General features: G+C 39.1%; 2 protein-coding genes across 15 annotated transcripts in view; one reads left to right on the forward strand and one right to left on the reverse strand.

Moving 5' to 3' along the window:
• mllt10 (MLLT10 histone lysine methyltransferase DOT1L cofactor) overlaps nt 1-7,891 on the reverse strand; it is a 55,182-nt gene extending 47,291 nt beyond the window's left edge. For 12 of the 14 annotated variants that reach the window (XM_079601651.1, XM_079601649.1, XM_079601660.1 and 9 more), the window contains exons 1-2: nt 4,324-4,710; nt 2,336-2,415 (exon numbers count right to left, since the gene is read on the reverse strand). In XM_079601651.1, coding sequence (XP_079457777.1) covers nt 2,336-2,415; nt 4,324-4,486 — 243 coding nt within the window. In that variant the 5' untranslated portion in view covers nt 4,487-4,710. Of the gene's footprint in view, nt 1-2,335; nt 2,416-4,323; nt 4,711-7,716 lie in introns of those variants that run through there. The other 2 variants (XM_079601652.1, XM_079601650.1) reach the window with 2 other exon arrangements.
• Nucleotides 7,892-12,025: 4,134 nt separating this feature from the next.
• skida1 (SKI/DACH domain containing 1) lies at nt 12,026-16,898 on the forward strand. The gene has a single exon (XM_079602327.1). The coding sequence runs from the start codon at nt 12,473-12,475 to the stop codon at nt 14,885-14,887; it is 2,415 nt and encodes an 804-aa protein (XP_079458453.1). The 5' UTR covers nt 12,026-12,472; the 3' UTR covers nt 14,888-16,898.
• Nucleotides 16,899-17,886: the final 988 nt, after the last annotated feature.

Below are 17,886 nucleotides of genomic sequence, written 5' to 3' on the forward strand. Positions count from 1 at the left end.
CTTGCTTTGATTCTTATTAAGCCAGGGACACATCAAGCCGACGGTCGACAGTTTTTCCAGTGTGTTCTGCACCGTTGACTATAACCGGATGCAGTGGGTTGTTGTTTTTTTGGCGAATCAACATGCCGAATCAGCTTTGGGCAGTCGGTGAGAGAGAGAACTCTGATTGCCTGTTCATTTTAGCAAACGAATCAGTGCACGAGAAATATGAGCAAAAGTGATGAAAGCAAGCAAAGTCGTCATGATGGCACAGACAGAAGGCTGTTCCAATATTACGTCATCTTACCTGAGCATTCGAAATGCACAGATATTTTCATAATATCATGAGCCGACTGGAATAAAGAACATGAGCAGCATGATTGATATTCAAACCTGTCAGTAGGGGTGTGAATCGTGGTCTCACGATTCAATTCTATTACGATTATCATGTCACCGATTCAATATCACGATGCATCCTCACTTTTCAATATTACTGCACATCCCTACATTTTAGTCGAATACAAGCAGTCAGATATATGAACTCCCTTTTTATTTTATCTGTTCCAAGAAAGTACACTTCCTGAAAGTAGCAAACATAAAACAAAACTTAAGCCTGAATACAGACGACAGGACCATGTAGAACAAACACTAGTAAATACTAAAAGTACATGAAACTGTCAAGTGTACTCAAGTTACAATAACGTTCACACACACTCGCAATCAACTCAGGCGCACACACACACGCTGTAAATTTTAAAATAGTTGGTGCATTTTTTATTACTCGTTTTTGTGTTTCACAATCACCTCCCTCCACCATTTTACACTAGCATGAGAAGCGCACGTGACAAAGGACGTCAGAGAAACGTCACTAGGCTATAATCGATAATAGTAGGCTTCAATGCAACGATTAATTTCAACACCCCTAACGGTAAGCAAGCGCTGCTTTGTTTATGGTTTGTATACCTGCAGTCTTAGTTTCGCTTTCCCTTTTTGAATGACGAATATACCTGCTTAAATAGACTTATGTCTTTTATGTGCAGGAGCAGAACGTGCATTCTAGTTGACAGTAGCCTGTAGGCCTTCCCCGACACAGGCGACAACATTCATCGCTAATTTTTTTTCCATCGGTTTGGTGTGTCCCAACCTTTAAAGCTACAAAAAGGTCATTCAGTCAAGAACAGTGAGTGATTTTCTCTTTTTCTTTTGATTAACATCATCAATGAGACAGATGCATATACAGGTGAAACTCGAAAAATTAGAATATCGTGCAAAAATTCATTTATTTCAGTACTTCAACTTAAAAGGTGAAACTAATAGACTCATTACATGCAAAGTGAGATATTTCAAGCCTTTATTTGTTATAATTTTGATGATTATGGCTTACAGTTTATGAAAACCCCAAATTCAAAATTAGAATATTGTGAAAAGGTTTTCATAGCTGTAAGCCATAATCATCAAAATTATAACAAATAAAGGCTTGAAATATCTCACTTTGCATGTAATGAGTCTATATAGCTAACATATTAGTTTCACCTTTTAAGTTGAATTACTGAAATAAATTAACTTTTGCACGATATTAAATTTTTCGGGTTTCACCTGCACACAAATCTAATATACTGATACACATTTTATTTTCTCCCGTCTGTTTATGTTCACTTAAGACATAACCAACTTGGTTTAGTTTAGGCATGCACCCGAAACTCAGTTCACTTTGCTTGTCCGTGTTCTGCTCCGTGTCGGAGCACGGCCACAGAAAGCTGCATGCAGAACAGAGCAAGGTCTCTTTTTATGCTTAATAACTCTTTTTAATATCAAGCACATCCCATTTTATGAAAGTCACATTAATCTGGGCTTTTAATGAGCGAAAAAGCACCACTGGAAAGGGACGGAATGGGGCACAATCATTGTTTTATCTTGAATATCGTGTTTTCATAATCATTGGGAGCCAAAATCGAAGTTCAGTTTCGATTCATCACATAGCCCTAGTTACCAGACAAAACATTGATAAAAATGACCATACATTCCCTGGACTTAAAAGCACTGTATTCTGATCTGACAAGATAAAACTGTCTGATCACAGGGCATTACACTGAATGCCTAAATGTCCATTGCCTGGCCTTCAACCATGTTTATTTTAATATGTCCCTCAACCTGGCTAGTGGCTACCAAAGCTTTTGACTTGAAAACTGTAAGAGACAAGTTACAATTACCAGTTCAAAGTATAAATAATAAATAGTATCTGTCTAATGGAAACTGCAAACAAATCCACAATGTACAAAAAGAGGAAGGAGATCTGGACTTCAGCAAAACAGATAGCCTGAACGATTTGTATAAAGATTGGAAAGAGGAAACTCACCACCCTGGCAGCACGTTCCTGTGATTCACATTTCCTGCAGAACCAAGGGCCTGTGGGGACTTGGACAATACCATAGCAGGCTGAAACAACAGAAATTAAGGACAGATGAGATGAGACTTTCTTCTACCTACTGTAAATCTGACAGCTTTACTATCTCTTCCTGTCAAGTTTCGAAATTAATGTGAGGGTGTTAAAAATTATATTTTAAGAAATGTGAGATATTTGTAGTGCAACAACATCAGGGTATGAAATTATCACCCGCCATCAGCCAAACGTAGGTAATTTTTCACAGTCGGAGTGGCATGTGGCACGTGACTTGTTGTAAGTAACACTGACATTTGACAGGAAATACTGTTGCCTGGATGCACTGAAGAAACCGGTTAGATTATATCTTGATAACCAGACAAAACAAAAATGCAGCTTGTTCTGCATTTTGCAGAACAAAAGCAAGTGAGAGGTTTTCATGTTCTCGTGTCACTGGTCTCAAAACAGTTTGTCTTATTCTTATTATTGTTTTAATTTACAGTGAAGTTCACTCATAAGTATTTTGTCATTTTTAGCTCAACCTAAACTAGATTAACAAACAACAGTGTGAAAGAAAAGCTAGACGAAGAAGAGATCACGTTCACTATCAAGGTCAATGAAAAGGTGCAAAGAGAATCCTTTTTTGTCCAATACAAAGGTCTTTGCATGTTTGTTTAATAGGCTTTGGCTATATGAAATGTATTTTATATATTTGAGCCGAGAACATTTAAAATAGCTGATGGAAAAACTAGCCATTGACTATTTATTTTTGGTTGACAAAATGTAATGTCTAACAAACTTTAAACACATGCAAGTATTGCAATTTCTGTTTCATAGTTATTTTTGTGCAAATGCGAATGAACATGTAATTCCACTTTCCAATGGCAGGCAAGAAACTAAGCAAAATGTTTTGCTACATCAATGTCACAAACAGTCAGCTAATCAATAGTCATATCAGACACTTGCCCAAACACTAACAATATCATCGGTCTACAAGTCTAAAGGTGACAACTTCACCCATTTGTACTGGATCATCTTCAGCGAGCTAACAAAACAGATGCTGAAGAATGAACTGACAGCTCTGACACCAAATCTAGGATATGACACATCTGAACTAAGCTTGTGTCAGCTATTTACATAGCAATGTAGAGGCAAAAACTTGTTAATCAAGACGGAATATTTCCATTGCATGTATGAATGTGATAATGTATACCTTAATAGAAATCAACACCAGGATCTCAATGTCAATGACAGCCCGTCAGTGTTTAAAGACTAGATCAGATTTCTACTTTAAAACAAAAACATAAGTTGATTTTCAAAACTCATATTTTCTCTGCTTCACACGTCTGTAGCCATTAAGGTCCACACAAAGACAAGATGCTTGAAACCCTGTGACATATTGAGGCGCCCCACAAACTAAAAAAAACTAAAAAACAAGACAAATAACTACACGTGGGATAACCAATCAAGATCCTGTTAAGAGTCCGGATTTTGTTGACAGCTTTGCTGACTAGCCATAAATGTGTGTTATCAGCCCAGCTGTAATGACTTACAGAGATTGTCTGAATGTGACTCATCTTTGTTTCCAAAGCTGTGACTGACACGTTGTTGGTCCTGAGACAGTGGAGATAATGAACAACCATGAGCGACATGCTGTTACAGCCGTGTAGCGCTCGTGCTAACGCATAACATTAGCATACAAACAGGCCTTCGGCGAACCGTTGCTTCACAACAACCACCACACATTAAAAACACTCCAAATTAACCGTTAAATATTTAACATTTCCTTACTGTCATTCCAATAACACAAACAAGCACCAGTGGTTAAACGTATGTCATACTGACTGTTCGTTGAGCTAAGCTAGGCTATGTTATGCTATGCTAAGCTAATTCTCTAACCACAACAGACGGGAACTAATCAAAACACCCGCCTCAAGTGAAATAAAAGAGTCTCTTATATTTACCTTGGTGGACAGCAACGTTACAGCCGTGACCGTCGCAGTAGACGAGGGGGTTTTCGGCCCAGCCTCTCTCATCCGAACAGACGCAGCAACCACCGATCATCTCCTTCATATTACTCGCCGAGTCGTCGTCTTCCTCTGCCAGATACAGCTCGCTGGATACCATCTACCACCAGCAGCGCACAAAGACCAACAAAAATGCGGTCGGGCGTTTGTCTCACGAATCCCTATCTCCCCTGAAAGCCGTATTTTATGTTCCATTTCGATGAAAAGCCATATTTCGGCTGCGTTGTTGATGAAGGCGGTTTTTTTTTTTTGGCTCAACACACAAACCCCGTACTGAAGGCTCTCGGGATGTGGAGGCGCGTGTGCGCGCATGCGCGGAAAGGCAGAACAGTGAAGTGGAAGAGGCCTCTTGGGGCTGTTTGATACACGCGGCGAACGCCATTGAATTTTACCGCGAGCGTGGGACAAGCTACAGTGCACTGCTCTTCTCGCTCTACGTAGGTTCGTCTGACTGGGAGTTTTGTTTTGAACTGAAAAGACGTTGTGCGTACATTCCACTTTAGAATGTGGCTTGTAATGAGAATTCTGATGCAGGTTCTGGTTACACATGCCGCTAAGGTGCTAAATAACTTTAAAAAGAATTAGGCCTGCCAGGTTATCCTCGGTAGATTACCCCCACGTATTTTTAAACTTTGAGTGGTAGGCTATATATTCTTTACTTAAACGTTATAGACGATAAAGACAAATAAATAAACTGCATACAATGGACTTGTGCTCTCAACATTAATTAGGCTAAGTGGAGCTCGTTTAAACTTATTCTTATTTAATCCCCTAAGCAGGCATATCCTATATTTACTGTTTAGATATGCCTACTGTAATATTCAGTCTTATGCATAGGTTATAGATATAAAGAGGCTTTTGATCCAATTAAGGTGAGCGGTATGCCGAAGTTTGGCCTAAATTGCCTGTCGGTAAGGCAAAGATTAGAGGTTATTGTCAATAAACCAACAACAAACGTTTAGGTATAGCCTATAAGCTTCCAGTTTTATTGAATGTCAAGGCTGCTCGCATATGGGCCATGTTTGACATTATGTGGGACCATGAAAAACAAGTGCCGTTTAACATCTAGAAAAAAGTAAACAATGTATCGGGCTTTGTAATCTTATAGCGCCAAAAGTGCACTGTGCACGTACAAATAAATGTATTTGAAAAGAAATAGCACAGACCTTGACCCAATGAGGACCCCGTTAAAAAACACAAACCTGTAATATAGGCTACTCCAACAGTCAGAAATAGTCTACTTTTTTTTAAATGATATATGTGAAAATCAGGTTACAACGTGCGTCCCTCATATTTATGAATGTGCGGAGGGCTATAGGCTAGGCCTACTTTTTGCACACCATTAAACTTAATTTCAATTTAAAATTTAGGTGCCCGATAGTCATATCCCATTTTTAACATTTCATCAATTAGAAAACATTTTACACTATTTTCTTTTGATAGATGACACGAATAAATAAATCTTAACCTCAAGAATGGCACCTCTGCGGCTTCCGGCGTTTTTTTATCTGGTCACTTAGAATGAATTATTTATATAAACATTTTAACATGTTTTTGGAGTAGGCTACTATCAAGATAATTCCGCAGTGGCAATAGTTTGACAAGCTTTATAACGTTGTATAAATATTTCGACCTGCCGTGGTGTCCATCTCAATTCTCTGATAGTGCTTGTTGATGCAGTAGCCTATATTATAAATGTCATTGAAAATAAGCTGCCCCCCGCGGACAGTGCAATATTAAAGCAAGGATACTTTTACATTAATGAATGATTTGATTTTACACGTGCAGCATAAAGTTCAATGTTTAATAATAATAATACGATCCAATAAAATAAATGATCTATTGTAGAATTAGTCCTATTGAGGTTTTCCCTGCTTCAGACCTTTTTGACTTTAACGTTTGGAGTTGTACCTGATCAGAGGCTCAATGTCTGAGAAGTTTCTTGTGGTGGGGGCGATGTTGATTTGCAATGTTGGAACCTTTAATAACACCACGGAAGTTTAGTTAATTGAGTTACAAGATGTTGACAGATAGATTCGCCACAATATAGCATTTTGTTGTTTTTTATTGATAATGGAAAAAAGTTTTTAAATCACTATAGGCCTATTGTTTTCTTCATTGCTTTATAAAGGGAGTTTATTCCTCAGTTAATATTCCTCAGGCTTATTTACACGGAGTTGCTTGGAATCCACAACAGTCATGCGATTAACAAAGAATATAGGCCTAATACTTCTTTGTCATATCATACTTGATCCGCTATTTTACTAGTGTTCGTCCGTGATTACTATCTGCAGAAACTCAGTGACATATCTAAACAATGATGAAAGTATTTCATTTTTAATATTCGTATTTTAAATAGGCTACCCTATTTAAGGATATGTGGAATTGGCTTCCTTTCACATAAGGTGCACACTGGTTTTGCGCTTAAATAATCTTCCGTAACGGTGTTAAGGTCTGTAACGAATGTCAAACAGAGAGGTGAAATGAGCGACGTGTTTGTTTTCCTGTCAAGGGCAGGGATGCCCCAGATCCGGAGTCGAACTGATAAAGTTTGCTTGTAGTAGCACGAGTTCTCTTTTACGCAAAGACTTGTGGGTAACTCAGGGGCAGGCATATACGCAGATATGACACAGCAGGGTGAAAGGTTATTTCAGCCCACCCCCAACCAGCTTACTCTGTAAATTCAGGTTGCATGTACCAACTCATACGTTCTGAAAGAAGAATGTAGGCTACTTAAGATGGGATAGAACTAATCACATTTTTGGCATAAATATAAACTGATTACTTTTAATGATTGCTTTCTTTCAAAGACGTAAATGGATATTGTTGTATTGATATTGGTAAAGTGTGCCTCATGGAGGCATGGACACGACAGACGTTCTGTGTGCACGTGTGTACACGAGAGAGATCGTGTTGGTTTATCTCCATTTAGAGTATTCGTCCCACGAGATGTTTTCGTCATGTTATTGAAAGTCGCTCAACATTAAGTCTACGTAAGCTACTGCATCATTGAAAGGAGCATTTCGACAACAATTATTTGGTGGAGTAGGACTTCGTGCAATGTTTTGATTGTGCTTTATATAACTTTAAAGGGATACATCTTTCCGTGACTTTATATGCCAAGTTATCGTGAATGCAAAGAAGACATTTTACTAAAATGTTTAAAACTTGAACAGTTGTCTAAATTCGTCATCAGAAAAATTCTAAAAACTTATTCGAAATCGCTGAAACGCTACCTCCTATAAAATTACTAACAACTTACATCTAAAGGAAATGTGTTCTTTGTTCTTCTGTTGTTAGCTAAAGCGCGACGAACAAACGTCCTCTTACCTCTCACGTTCTCTAATGTGAGAATCTTCTTCATCAAACTTTGAGCTCGCGATCCTTAGCGAAAAGTATGCACATTTACTTGATTTAACATAATGATAAATGGGCTGCAGTGCGCATTTTTATTTGTCACCGGACGTCTTTCCCATGCTGTTTGAGACTCCGCGCACGTTGTAGTGAGGTAGCCCACGCGGACCCCCACTCGGTGAGTCCGTCACGTTTGAGGGTCCAGGGCCCATCCTGATTTCACCGCAATAAACGAGTCCAACTCACAACTCTCCCAAGAAGCGATCAAACATTTTATTCTTTTCTTGGTTATTAAAGAAATCACGAGTTTTAGCCTGTCGATTTGTTCACATAAAAAGGGTAAGAAATCATTAGATTTAACTAGGCTATATAAATATATAGCAACATCATTATATAAATAGCCTATTTAATGATAATTCGTCCCCGTATTTCCTCACTGACTTCTGCAAGGCACTTCCAATAGAATTTGTGATCAAAATGAAACAAATGGGTTTGTGTTTGTTCTCAGATTAACTCAGCTTTGTGATAGTTATATAGGCTAGTGTGCTTTTTAATTAATTTATTTATTTATTTATTTGCATCCCATATATAATAATATAGCCTGAACAGTGTAAACAAATAAATATATTCAAAGAAGGCACCCCAGAACGCGCTATTAGTGTTTCCAGTAAATTGCAATTAAATCCCAACGTTGTGCGCGTTCTTTGATCAATGATTAATTTGAGTCAACTTGATTTTCGAAAAGTGATCAACTTTTGAAATAAATCTTATAACGGGACAGAAAAACATTTCTAAAGGCAAACCAACCCCTCAACTCTTCACCCACGACGATGCACACTGGGTCGAAGATCAATCATTATCACTCATGTCACAATTGAGGACTGTTCAAGCTGTGAGGTTTCAGAATCAAAGGACCAGGATCTGCATGTTGTCTTTCAAATGAGGTGTGCCCCTCGGATAAAAGTTATAGAGAGTTCAGCGGAGGTTGGAATAAAATTGACTATCAACAGCGCTAGACTGCAGAAAATTAAAGTACCAATGTATATGCATGCATGCAAGAAAAATAATCATGTTACATAATAGGCTACAGCTTATTGTTGCAGGTCCAACAATATTAGAGACATTTTCCAATCGCTCAAATTGGTTACTGCATACAGAACAGCATAGCTGCTAAACTATTTGAGCGGAAATAAACTGTCTTCAAAAGAGATTCTATGTAGCCTAAGCATGGAACTTTGAAAAAAAAAATGATATCAATCTGTAGCCTAGGCTATAGAGTTAGTCATTTTATTTTCTGTGTATGCAAAGTTGTACCCTTTAATTAGGCTAATATATGTTGGGAATATTTTATTATTTTTTAATCCCGGTGTTAATAGTTTATTTGCAAACATACATAAACATTGTGTGTGTTCGATAAAGCAGCTGCAGTAGGCCTATAGGACCCACAGTAATAAGAAGCTGCACATAGGACACAACGCTGCAGGATTAGACCGAGTGCACTGAATCAACAGAACGACTACTCACTAGTAATGTAGCCTGGAGTATCTGACATACATTCCCTTGAAAATCTTTATAAACTACAGTCTATAAATGTGGCCGCCCCTGCGTTGAGTGAGGTGGTAACGCGTAGGCTGCATTCTAAATACCGACGCTGAATTTGGCACTAAAAGGGTTTTGGTGGTTAACACGAACCACTTCCACCTTTAGCTCTGTGCATTTTACAACCATAAGCGCGGACGCAATAATGGTATAGCTAGCATTTTACAATTCATCATCAATAGCAACAATGACGGCACAGAGGGTTAATGGATCCTAACTATTTAAGTGTGCCATACAATTATTTCAGCCAATAGGCCTAAGCTATATCAATAATCAATTAATATTAAGTAGGCCTAATAGGTTACAATGACAAACTGATATCCTGTAGGCCTACTACTAGCACTTCCAACAAAAATGTTGGTCACTCTATACGCTGAAAGCACCGTCAGTATAAATATCACCGTCAGAGCCTTATACAAGTTGACGCTGGTTTGCTCATCCTCATTTTCTTTTTATAGGCCTATTGGCATATGTGAAGGAGTAGGCAGGTCATTTACATTAAAAAGTTGGAATGATTGAAATTGAACAAATTAAGGAATTATCTGTTTCCAGTATTAGAACAGTCATACAGCAAAACATCGATTGCTTTGGGGTCCTAAAACTACCTGAAAAGCAAGGACTTTTACGCCTGCCAGGTTATTGCTTCACGTGCTTTGGGAATTATCGTAAATTCGAGTTTCTTAGTTAAATATTGGACATGATCGCCCTCTCAACTCGTATTTACCACAGGGAAGCTCGGAGATAATTTTGACACCCAAGTTTCCGAAATGGGCGGGCCACAAACTTTAAACATTGTGGAGGGGAGAACTGCTGCTGCGACTGGTATTCTTTAGCCTATTAGTTTCACAACAGCTAGCCTACATCGGCTTGTCTTGTCGTTGAAGCATATTTACAAATATTAATAATAATTTGAATAGCGTATCCCTGTTTTACACACAGCGAAAAATAGCCTGTATTTGACCAAAATTCCAGAATCGCCAGATCTTAGCATGGTAAATGTTTAGGTTTTCAATGAATGGGACGCTATATCATGGCTTTAATACGATTTTCCCTATAAATAAGTAAGAATAGCCTAAACCTGTCCTCCATGATTCCTGTTGTTTCCGACAACAAAGCACTTGAATTCGACAAGCTCAATCACGACTTCAGAAGTGGAAGGCAGTGAAGGCAGCATCGCATGAAAAACCCTTGTATTCTACAATGAACACAATGGAAATGCGAATACTGTATGCCTAAGGAGTGTTGAGTGTTTCACAATGTTTGTAAGTTTTTACTAGAGTTTTGTGAAATCATAATTTTCCGTGCATTTAATTTTAGCAGAAGAATTTTCTATCTAACGTATGCAAAAATAATAATATTGTATTGGAACTTTTTTCGGTTTATTCTCTTTCCTCACCATTGTAAAACGGCATATGTCAGTACACCGACACAAACGGGGGAGGGGGAAGTCTTTGCTCTTGAAGACCCGTTATTTTCTCTTTCACGTTGGTAGGAAGTGGGATGGAGGCCTGCCTGATCTGTGAAAAAATGGACTTTGTTCGACCGCAAAAGAGTATGAACAATAGCCTATCTTTCTAACACACACTCAGACATACGCAGACTTAGTATGCAATTGAAGTGAACGATGATTTTACTTTGAAACATTTACCTGTATACAAAACCATTGCTCACACGTGTTTCTTACATTGTTCTCTATAAAATTATTATAGGCCTATCCTGATACATCAGTTCTGGTTTTAAAATGTGAAAATATGTAGGCTACAAAAAAAACCTATAGATTTCTCAAAGCCTGGCTAAATAATTCTACAAACAGAAGGGCGTGCTTACACACACACACACACACACACACACACACACACACACACACACACACACACACACACACACACACACACACACACACACACACACGTTAATGCATATTGTGATGTATGTTGATTGCATGCAAAGAAATAAAAATAAAAAACACTATACACAATTGTTTACTAATCTTCTTTTCCATCTGAATTCAAATGAGCTTTGGGGTTGGAAAAATGCAACCATCGATATTTTCATTCGGCTTTTTTACTTGGCGCTGTAAATAAACAATGTTTGCTTCAAATACCAGGTTTTATCTCTGTTTGAGTTAAACATGCTTATCTCGCTGAAATTAAATAGATTAAAATAATACTATTAATAGCCTAATAATAAATGCATCCGATTGTGCAGGGTGTAGTATAAAATTATAAAACGCATGTAAATGAAATGCGATAATGACATCAATGCAATGTTCAATTTGTTATATATATATATATATATATATATATATATATATATATATATATATATATATATATATAAAGGACATCAATTTGACAGACCCGTTTGTCAGCATTAGCCAAATAATTTTTCAAAACAAAAAAAGTTGTATATTAATACTCCGACAATATTAATTTCTAAGTATGAACTTATCACGAGTGAATGATTAGCTTTAAGAGAGGTGGGATTACAACAGTATGGTAATCAGCTAGGGGGATGGGGGTGGCCATGGGTGGAATATCCATTTTTATTGCATCACCTGTCAGTAACGTCCAATCAGCGTCGACTTTGGGGGCATTAATTGATGAAGGTGTCTCCGGCCTTGCTCAGTTCCCACTGTCATTTTATTTGTGACTAAACCAGCAACGGGAATAGCAGCTGCATTTTGGGCTCTATTTCTCTCTCTCCCTCTCTGTTTCTCTCTCTCTCCCTCTCTCTCTCTCGCTCACTCCCTCTCCTTTTCCCTTCCCTACTCTCTTCGCTTTTTATCCTTCTCACTGGCAGTGCAGTTCACCTTCCTCTTTTCCTCATGGCCAAATGGGAAGGGAGCTGAGGGAGCGCAGGTATACAGGAGCTCAGACAGGCAGCAGCCAGCCTGTCGGCAACATCACACACATTCCATCGATCATGCAGTGCTCAGGTCAATGGACTGATTGTTTTCATTCAAACAGGCCATTTCATTTTTATTTTTATTTTTGAAACTTTTTGTTCATCACGCAGTGTGGACATGTCACAGCCCATGCTGTACCGGTCAGCAGAATGCCTTGAAATAAAGAAGCAGCACTAAAAAGCTACTTTAAGGACATCCGTCGCGCTAAATGTTGGAATTAATGCAATGAAGAAAATGGGGGACTTGGAATCCGGTTTTGAGGAAATGCAGGGTGTAAAGCTTGGGTATTTGGTTATCAAAGGCAAACAGATGTTTGCCCTCTCTCAAGTCTTCACCGACCTCTTGAAAAATATTCCGCGGACTACTGTACACAAACGAATGGACCATTTAAACGTGAAGAAGCATCACTGTGATCTGGAGGAACTGCGAAAGCTCAAAGCAATAAATTCTATAGCTTTCCACGCAGCTAAATGCACTCTGATTTCAAGAGAGGATGTTGAGGCACTGTACTTTTCATGTAAAACTGAGCGCGTATTGAAATCAAACAAAAGAAGGGAAAAGACAAAAAATGCCTCAGAAAAAATGTGCGACGGCAAAAATCACACAGCTGCCAAAGGTGACTTTTGGAGAGAGAAAGTTTGGTTGAGTTTGCATGGCGTTCCACAGACTTTTTCATTCAAAAATAAAGCTGTTCGACAGGACCCTGTCCCTCGCACTCACTCAAATCTACCTCAAATTTACAGTAAATCCTTCGCCCGTGACTTTCAACCGGTCACGAAGTCGGCATCTACAACCTTTAAAAACTATGAAACAGATCAAATACCTGACAATTGTGTGGCTTTTAATCAGAAACATACGTTTTTACGGCACGTTGTGAATCGGCAACCGCTGATCTATCAGTCCGCCATTGCAGCGCAGGCGAAGCACCAAGGCAACGCAGATCTACTTTACAAAAGGAAGAGGAAGCGCGAGAGCTGCGCGAGGCAGTTTTGGTCGAGGAGCAAACGCAGCCATCCGGTTTTGGTGGTCCCGAAGTGCTGTAAACCAAAAGTTCCCCACGGATCTTTGAGCCAGTTTCATCACCTCGAGCATGGATTATACGTTGATCCTCGGCATACTGGACATTTTCTGGAAAGCTGCAGCAGCGACACGGAATCTAGCTCCATTTCAGAACGGGTGAACAACGATTCGGATTTCGGGTCGAGTTTCTCTACCACCAGCAACTCCGGGACTTCAGATGAGGAGGAGGAGGAGGAGGATGACTCTCTGTCGGACTCTTCGGATGTCAGTAGCGACGAAGAGAGCTCGTCTCAGTCTGATTCCAGCTCTGTATCCAGTCAAGTTTCAGTACAGAGTATTCGTTTCAGGCGTGCAAGGTTCTCAAGTCTCAACACTAAAGCACCTCTGCTCTTACAGCCAACTTTTCACTACAGGCCTAATGTGCAGAACATACCCACTAACCAAGGAGTAAAGACAACTTTGGATTGTGAAAGAACTGGCAAAACACAAAAATCGGACTTATCATCGTCCAGGGACGCACACAGGGATGGTGATGCCGCAAACGTACAGAAGTTTTGCCCAGTTCGGACCTCTTTCCCAGATTTAAGAGAAAATGAGGGCTCTGAAGCACCATCTCACCTTGAATTTGAATTTTCAAATGATCCAAAGACAACGGACTCTGTCGCTAACAAAATTAAAGATGCTGGGCTCACACCTAATGCAAATGGAAACAAGGCGTTTCCCCAACAAAGAATACCGGGTTCTGCAAACAAATGCTCCCAAGCCTCCCACTGTGTTCAGGACAAAGAAATAACGGTTTGTAAGTCTTCTGACAGCAATCTTTCATTAGCAGCAAATTCCAGGAGGGAAGCAAAAACTTCCCTCAAACTGCCTTCACCTCTAAAACCTATCAAAACAGAGGCCGAGGAGCTCATCGCTACCTCAGGCTTTAACAATGAGGGCAACCGGACAGTAAAAACGCCACCATTTTTACTCAAAAACGTGAAGATTAAAGTCGAGGACACATTTGACGAATATGAATATGCAAATCAGCCCCTGGAATATCAATGTAAGGATAACGACTCAGATGGTCAGCGCATCAGTTATCATTTTAAGGAAACGGACCACTGCAACGCCACCGAGAGCTCTGTTCAAAAACACCCTCCCTGTAACGAGGAATCAAGAAGCACTTTAAACACTCCTTGTTCCGAGGAAGGGGAATGCAAAAATGGGGCAAGGGTCAGAAAAAACTACAGGGCAATGCTTCTGGGTAAGAAAGCCGAGAGTGTGAGGACATCCGCGAAATTGGGTGCAAAAGTTGACCGGAGCCCCCGTTCTGCCGGAAAATTCGCAAGCAACGAGGGATCGAATGAAGACTGTGCAGGCGCGAGCAAACGCAAACGAGCGAGCGCAAATGTAGCATCTCTGAAAAAGCCCTTCAGATTCATGGCGAATTTTCCCTCTCCGCCGTCTCTTGTTCTTGGCAGCGATGGAGATTTGAGTCCCGCTTACTCTTTGAACTCTTTAAGAAGTAACCAACTGCCTCATCGTTCTCACCCAGTGTGGGGATGGCAGCTCGGTCATTCAGTTGTTCCTCCCCCTCCAAGCCACAAATTCAGGAAAGCCTCTGTTATCCCTTGAACTGTTGTTTTGAGCTCGGGGGAAATGTCTTAAAACTGTGACAAGCACTGATTCCCGTATATTGTTTTGTTTTCATCGTTGTTTTCAATGCATACGTCTCTGGCCTGTTGTCATGAAGCGCACACCGTCCTCATATAACACAGGCTGCATGGTCTATTCATCGAGGTTTGGGACTCGGGAATATACGGAGGTAATTTATAATAAGCAAAAAACGTTTGTTTTCAAAATAACATTATTGACATTGTGGAGCTGTTCCTGACCTGAAGGACTAGACTCTCGTGGAGCAGGCAGGGTTAACCATCTCTCATAAGGATGGTGTTATAGTGATTGTCAGGTCTGTCAACTAAAATGCATTTTTTTTAAACATCTGACTTTGTCGGTATATTTTGGGCCAATGTTTTTTTCCCCTTTTTTCCCCTTTATGCTTCATCTACATACTGTATTTGTGAATTACTGTTGGCCGATGATCCATACTCTTCTTATTTATTCATTTTAAGGGTGCTCCCCAATTGTTGGTGCCTGGTTGTGTCCACTCACAAGCAGCACACCATAACTCTCACGGTAGGCCCAACACAATGGCCCACTAACTAACTGACAATCAAGAGCTGTTTGATTTTGCACGATGTAATAGAGGGAAAACACCAAATCGATCTCCTTCTATAGCACATTCATAGCTTAAGGTATAGAACAGCTAAAGCACAAATTTACCATGCATTGCACTTTGCTAATGCCCATTAAGGTGAATTAGTGATGTGTTTTTTGTTTTTCGATTTTCTTCCTCAAAAGAGCCATCGCAAGTTAACCCAAAAACCTTTTTAAAATCTCTAATTATTAATGTGGTGCTATTTTTTAATATGTTCGTTTGCTTTTAAAAGGAGGTTTTGTTGGTCGTTATTGTAAATGGTGCCGATAGCGGCCTATAGGCATACAGACAACATCGTTTTACATACGTGACGAAATCAAAGAAAAAGACCTCGTTAGTGGAATATACACACATTCTGGTCAGGGTATACTTAGTAAATGTTTATTTCTCTTTGACTCAAGTAGCCTTGTTCTTTTCATATGGTGTTTTGATTGTATTTTACTTCACTAGGCCTGTTTTCCAAGGATATGGATTGCCTTGGCACTCGAAAGTGTAACCTTAAAAAAACATTCAAGTGTTAACTTGGTGTTCAACTACTAGAGTACCCTGCCCCATATAAATGCCTTGTGATGAATGTACTGTGACGTAGCCCACCATATTTGTTTACTTCAGCAAAAGCAGACAGCCTCCAAAACAGGCCTTTAAAAGCTAATTGTAGCCTATCTTTGATTGGATCAGCCAAGGAACCAAATTATACATTTTCTGATTATATTTCAGAGGGGGAAAAAAATCAACTACATTCTAATGTCCTACACACACACACACACACACACACACACACACACACACACACACACACACACACACACACACTGAGTAATCACTGAATAGGCATAGACTATGCAGATTTGGCTAAAGCGAGGCTACCGGGTTCACGTCATTCTGAGAAAACACGTAATAGACTTTAATGGTATTTAACGTATTAAAGTATGGGCCCATTACGTGCGCTTTGATTAACGTGTGCAAGTGGGGATATAGCTACACTATGTAGTGTATAGGCTATTAGGCGAAATTGTATCGCTTTCTGAATGTTCCAATACGCGATAGTGTGAAGCTCTGACAGGTGAATGATTAAAATATAGTAGGCCTATATTTTTTTAACGCGACTATTTAAAGTCTGCTCTCTCGAGCGTCTAAAAGGAAAATGTTGTTCCTTTCTGTGTCAAAGTGCACTGCGGACTGACAGAATTGCTATGTCGTCCCAACTTCACAGGAATTAATTCACAACTAGCCAAATTAAACAGAATGTAGCGCACACATTACACCCCCATTAAGTTAAAGAATTTCACGATCTCCACGATGAACAGAAATGGGAAATGACTCACTGTAAACATGGTAGCTTAGGATTTATCTGAGGTGGACTTTGATTTTTTTTATATATATATATATATATATATATATATATATATATATATATATATATATATATATATATATATATATATCTGCTTTTGCTAAAATACTTGAGGTCACATTTTGACATGTTTTTTTCTTAAATTGAAGTCACTGGGTGTTTATAAAAATGCATATTTATTTTTGTGATTTTCCTGTTTTTTTTTTTTTTGTATACCATTGTTGTGTAGGATAAATGCACTCGAAATGAAAACTTGAAAACGTGAGGTGGATTTTGAAGCACTTTCTTTTTTTCTTTCTTTTTATGGTGAAACTGTTCATTAAATACATCTGAGTGTGATGTGATATGATCGTTCATTTTTAGCTTTTAATTCATTAATATTCATTGATATTTTTAGGCTATAATCAACCGTTGTTTGACCCTTTCTTGAAGTGATGGGTAATATGCGTTTAAGCTAGATCAAACTTTAAGATTGTTTATTGTAAAGAAAAGTGTTGGTGTGGGGGATGGGTTTAGAAACTGAGGGTCTCGTGCCCTGCTATACACACTATGCACTCAATCCCACACTACTTATAAGCCTATAACCACACATGAGCGCGCTTAGGATATAGGCTAGGCTACTCATGTTGGTAGAAACAGCATATTTCAGATGAGGATTTCTACAACAGACATGATCTGGTTACACTATACATGTTTTCATATAGTTTTATAATGGGCTATTCCGTGTGAGACTGCGAGAAGTGGCAACATAATGTCTCTGGTAGGCTACAAGATATTACGATCAGCTGCTCAAGATAAACTGCTTCTTCTGACTTCCTTTCTCCACGAAGAGCAAGATTAAAAGCAGAGAAGGAGGAGGAAGAAATGAAGGACAAAGCATTTGAAAAAGATTGAAAAATTACCCCATAACTGCGCGCAATAAGCCAGAACGTAAATGCACCATTGCTGGTTCTTCGTGAACGGAAACTCCTGAGATATAAGCGACAAATTAAATTGTTAACT

The sequence above is a fragment of the Phoxinus phoxinus genome (genome assembly GCF_949152265.1).
Source record: "Phoxinus phoxinus genome assembly, chromosome: 24".
NCBI classification, from domain to species: Eukaryota; Metazoa; Chordata; class Actinopteri; order Cypriniformes; family Leuciscidae; genus Phoxinus; species Phoxinus phoxinus.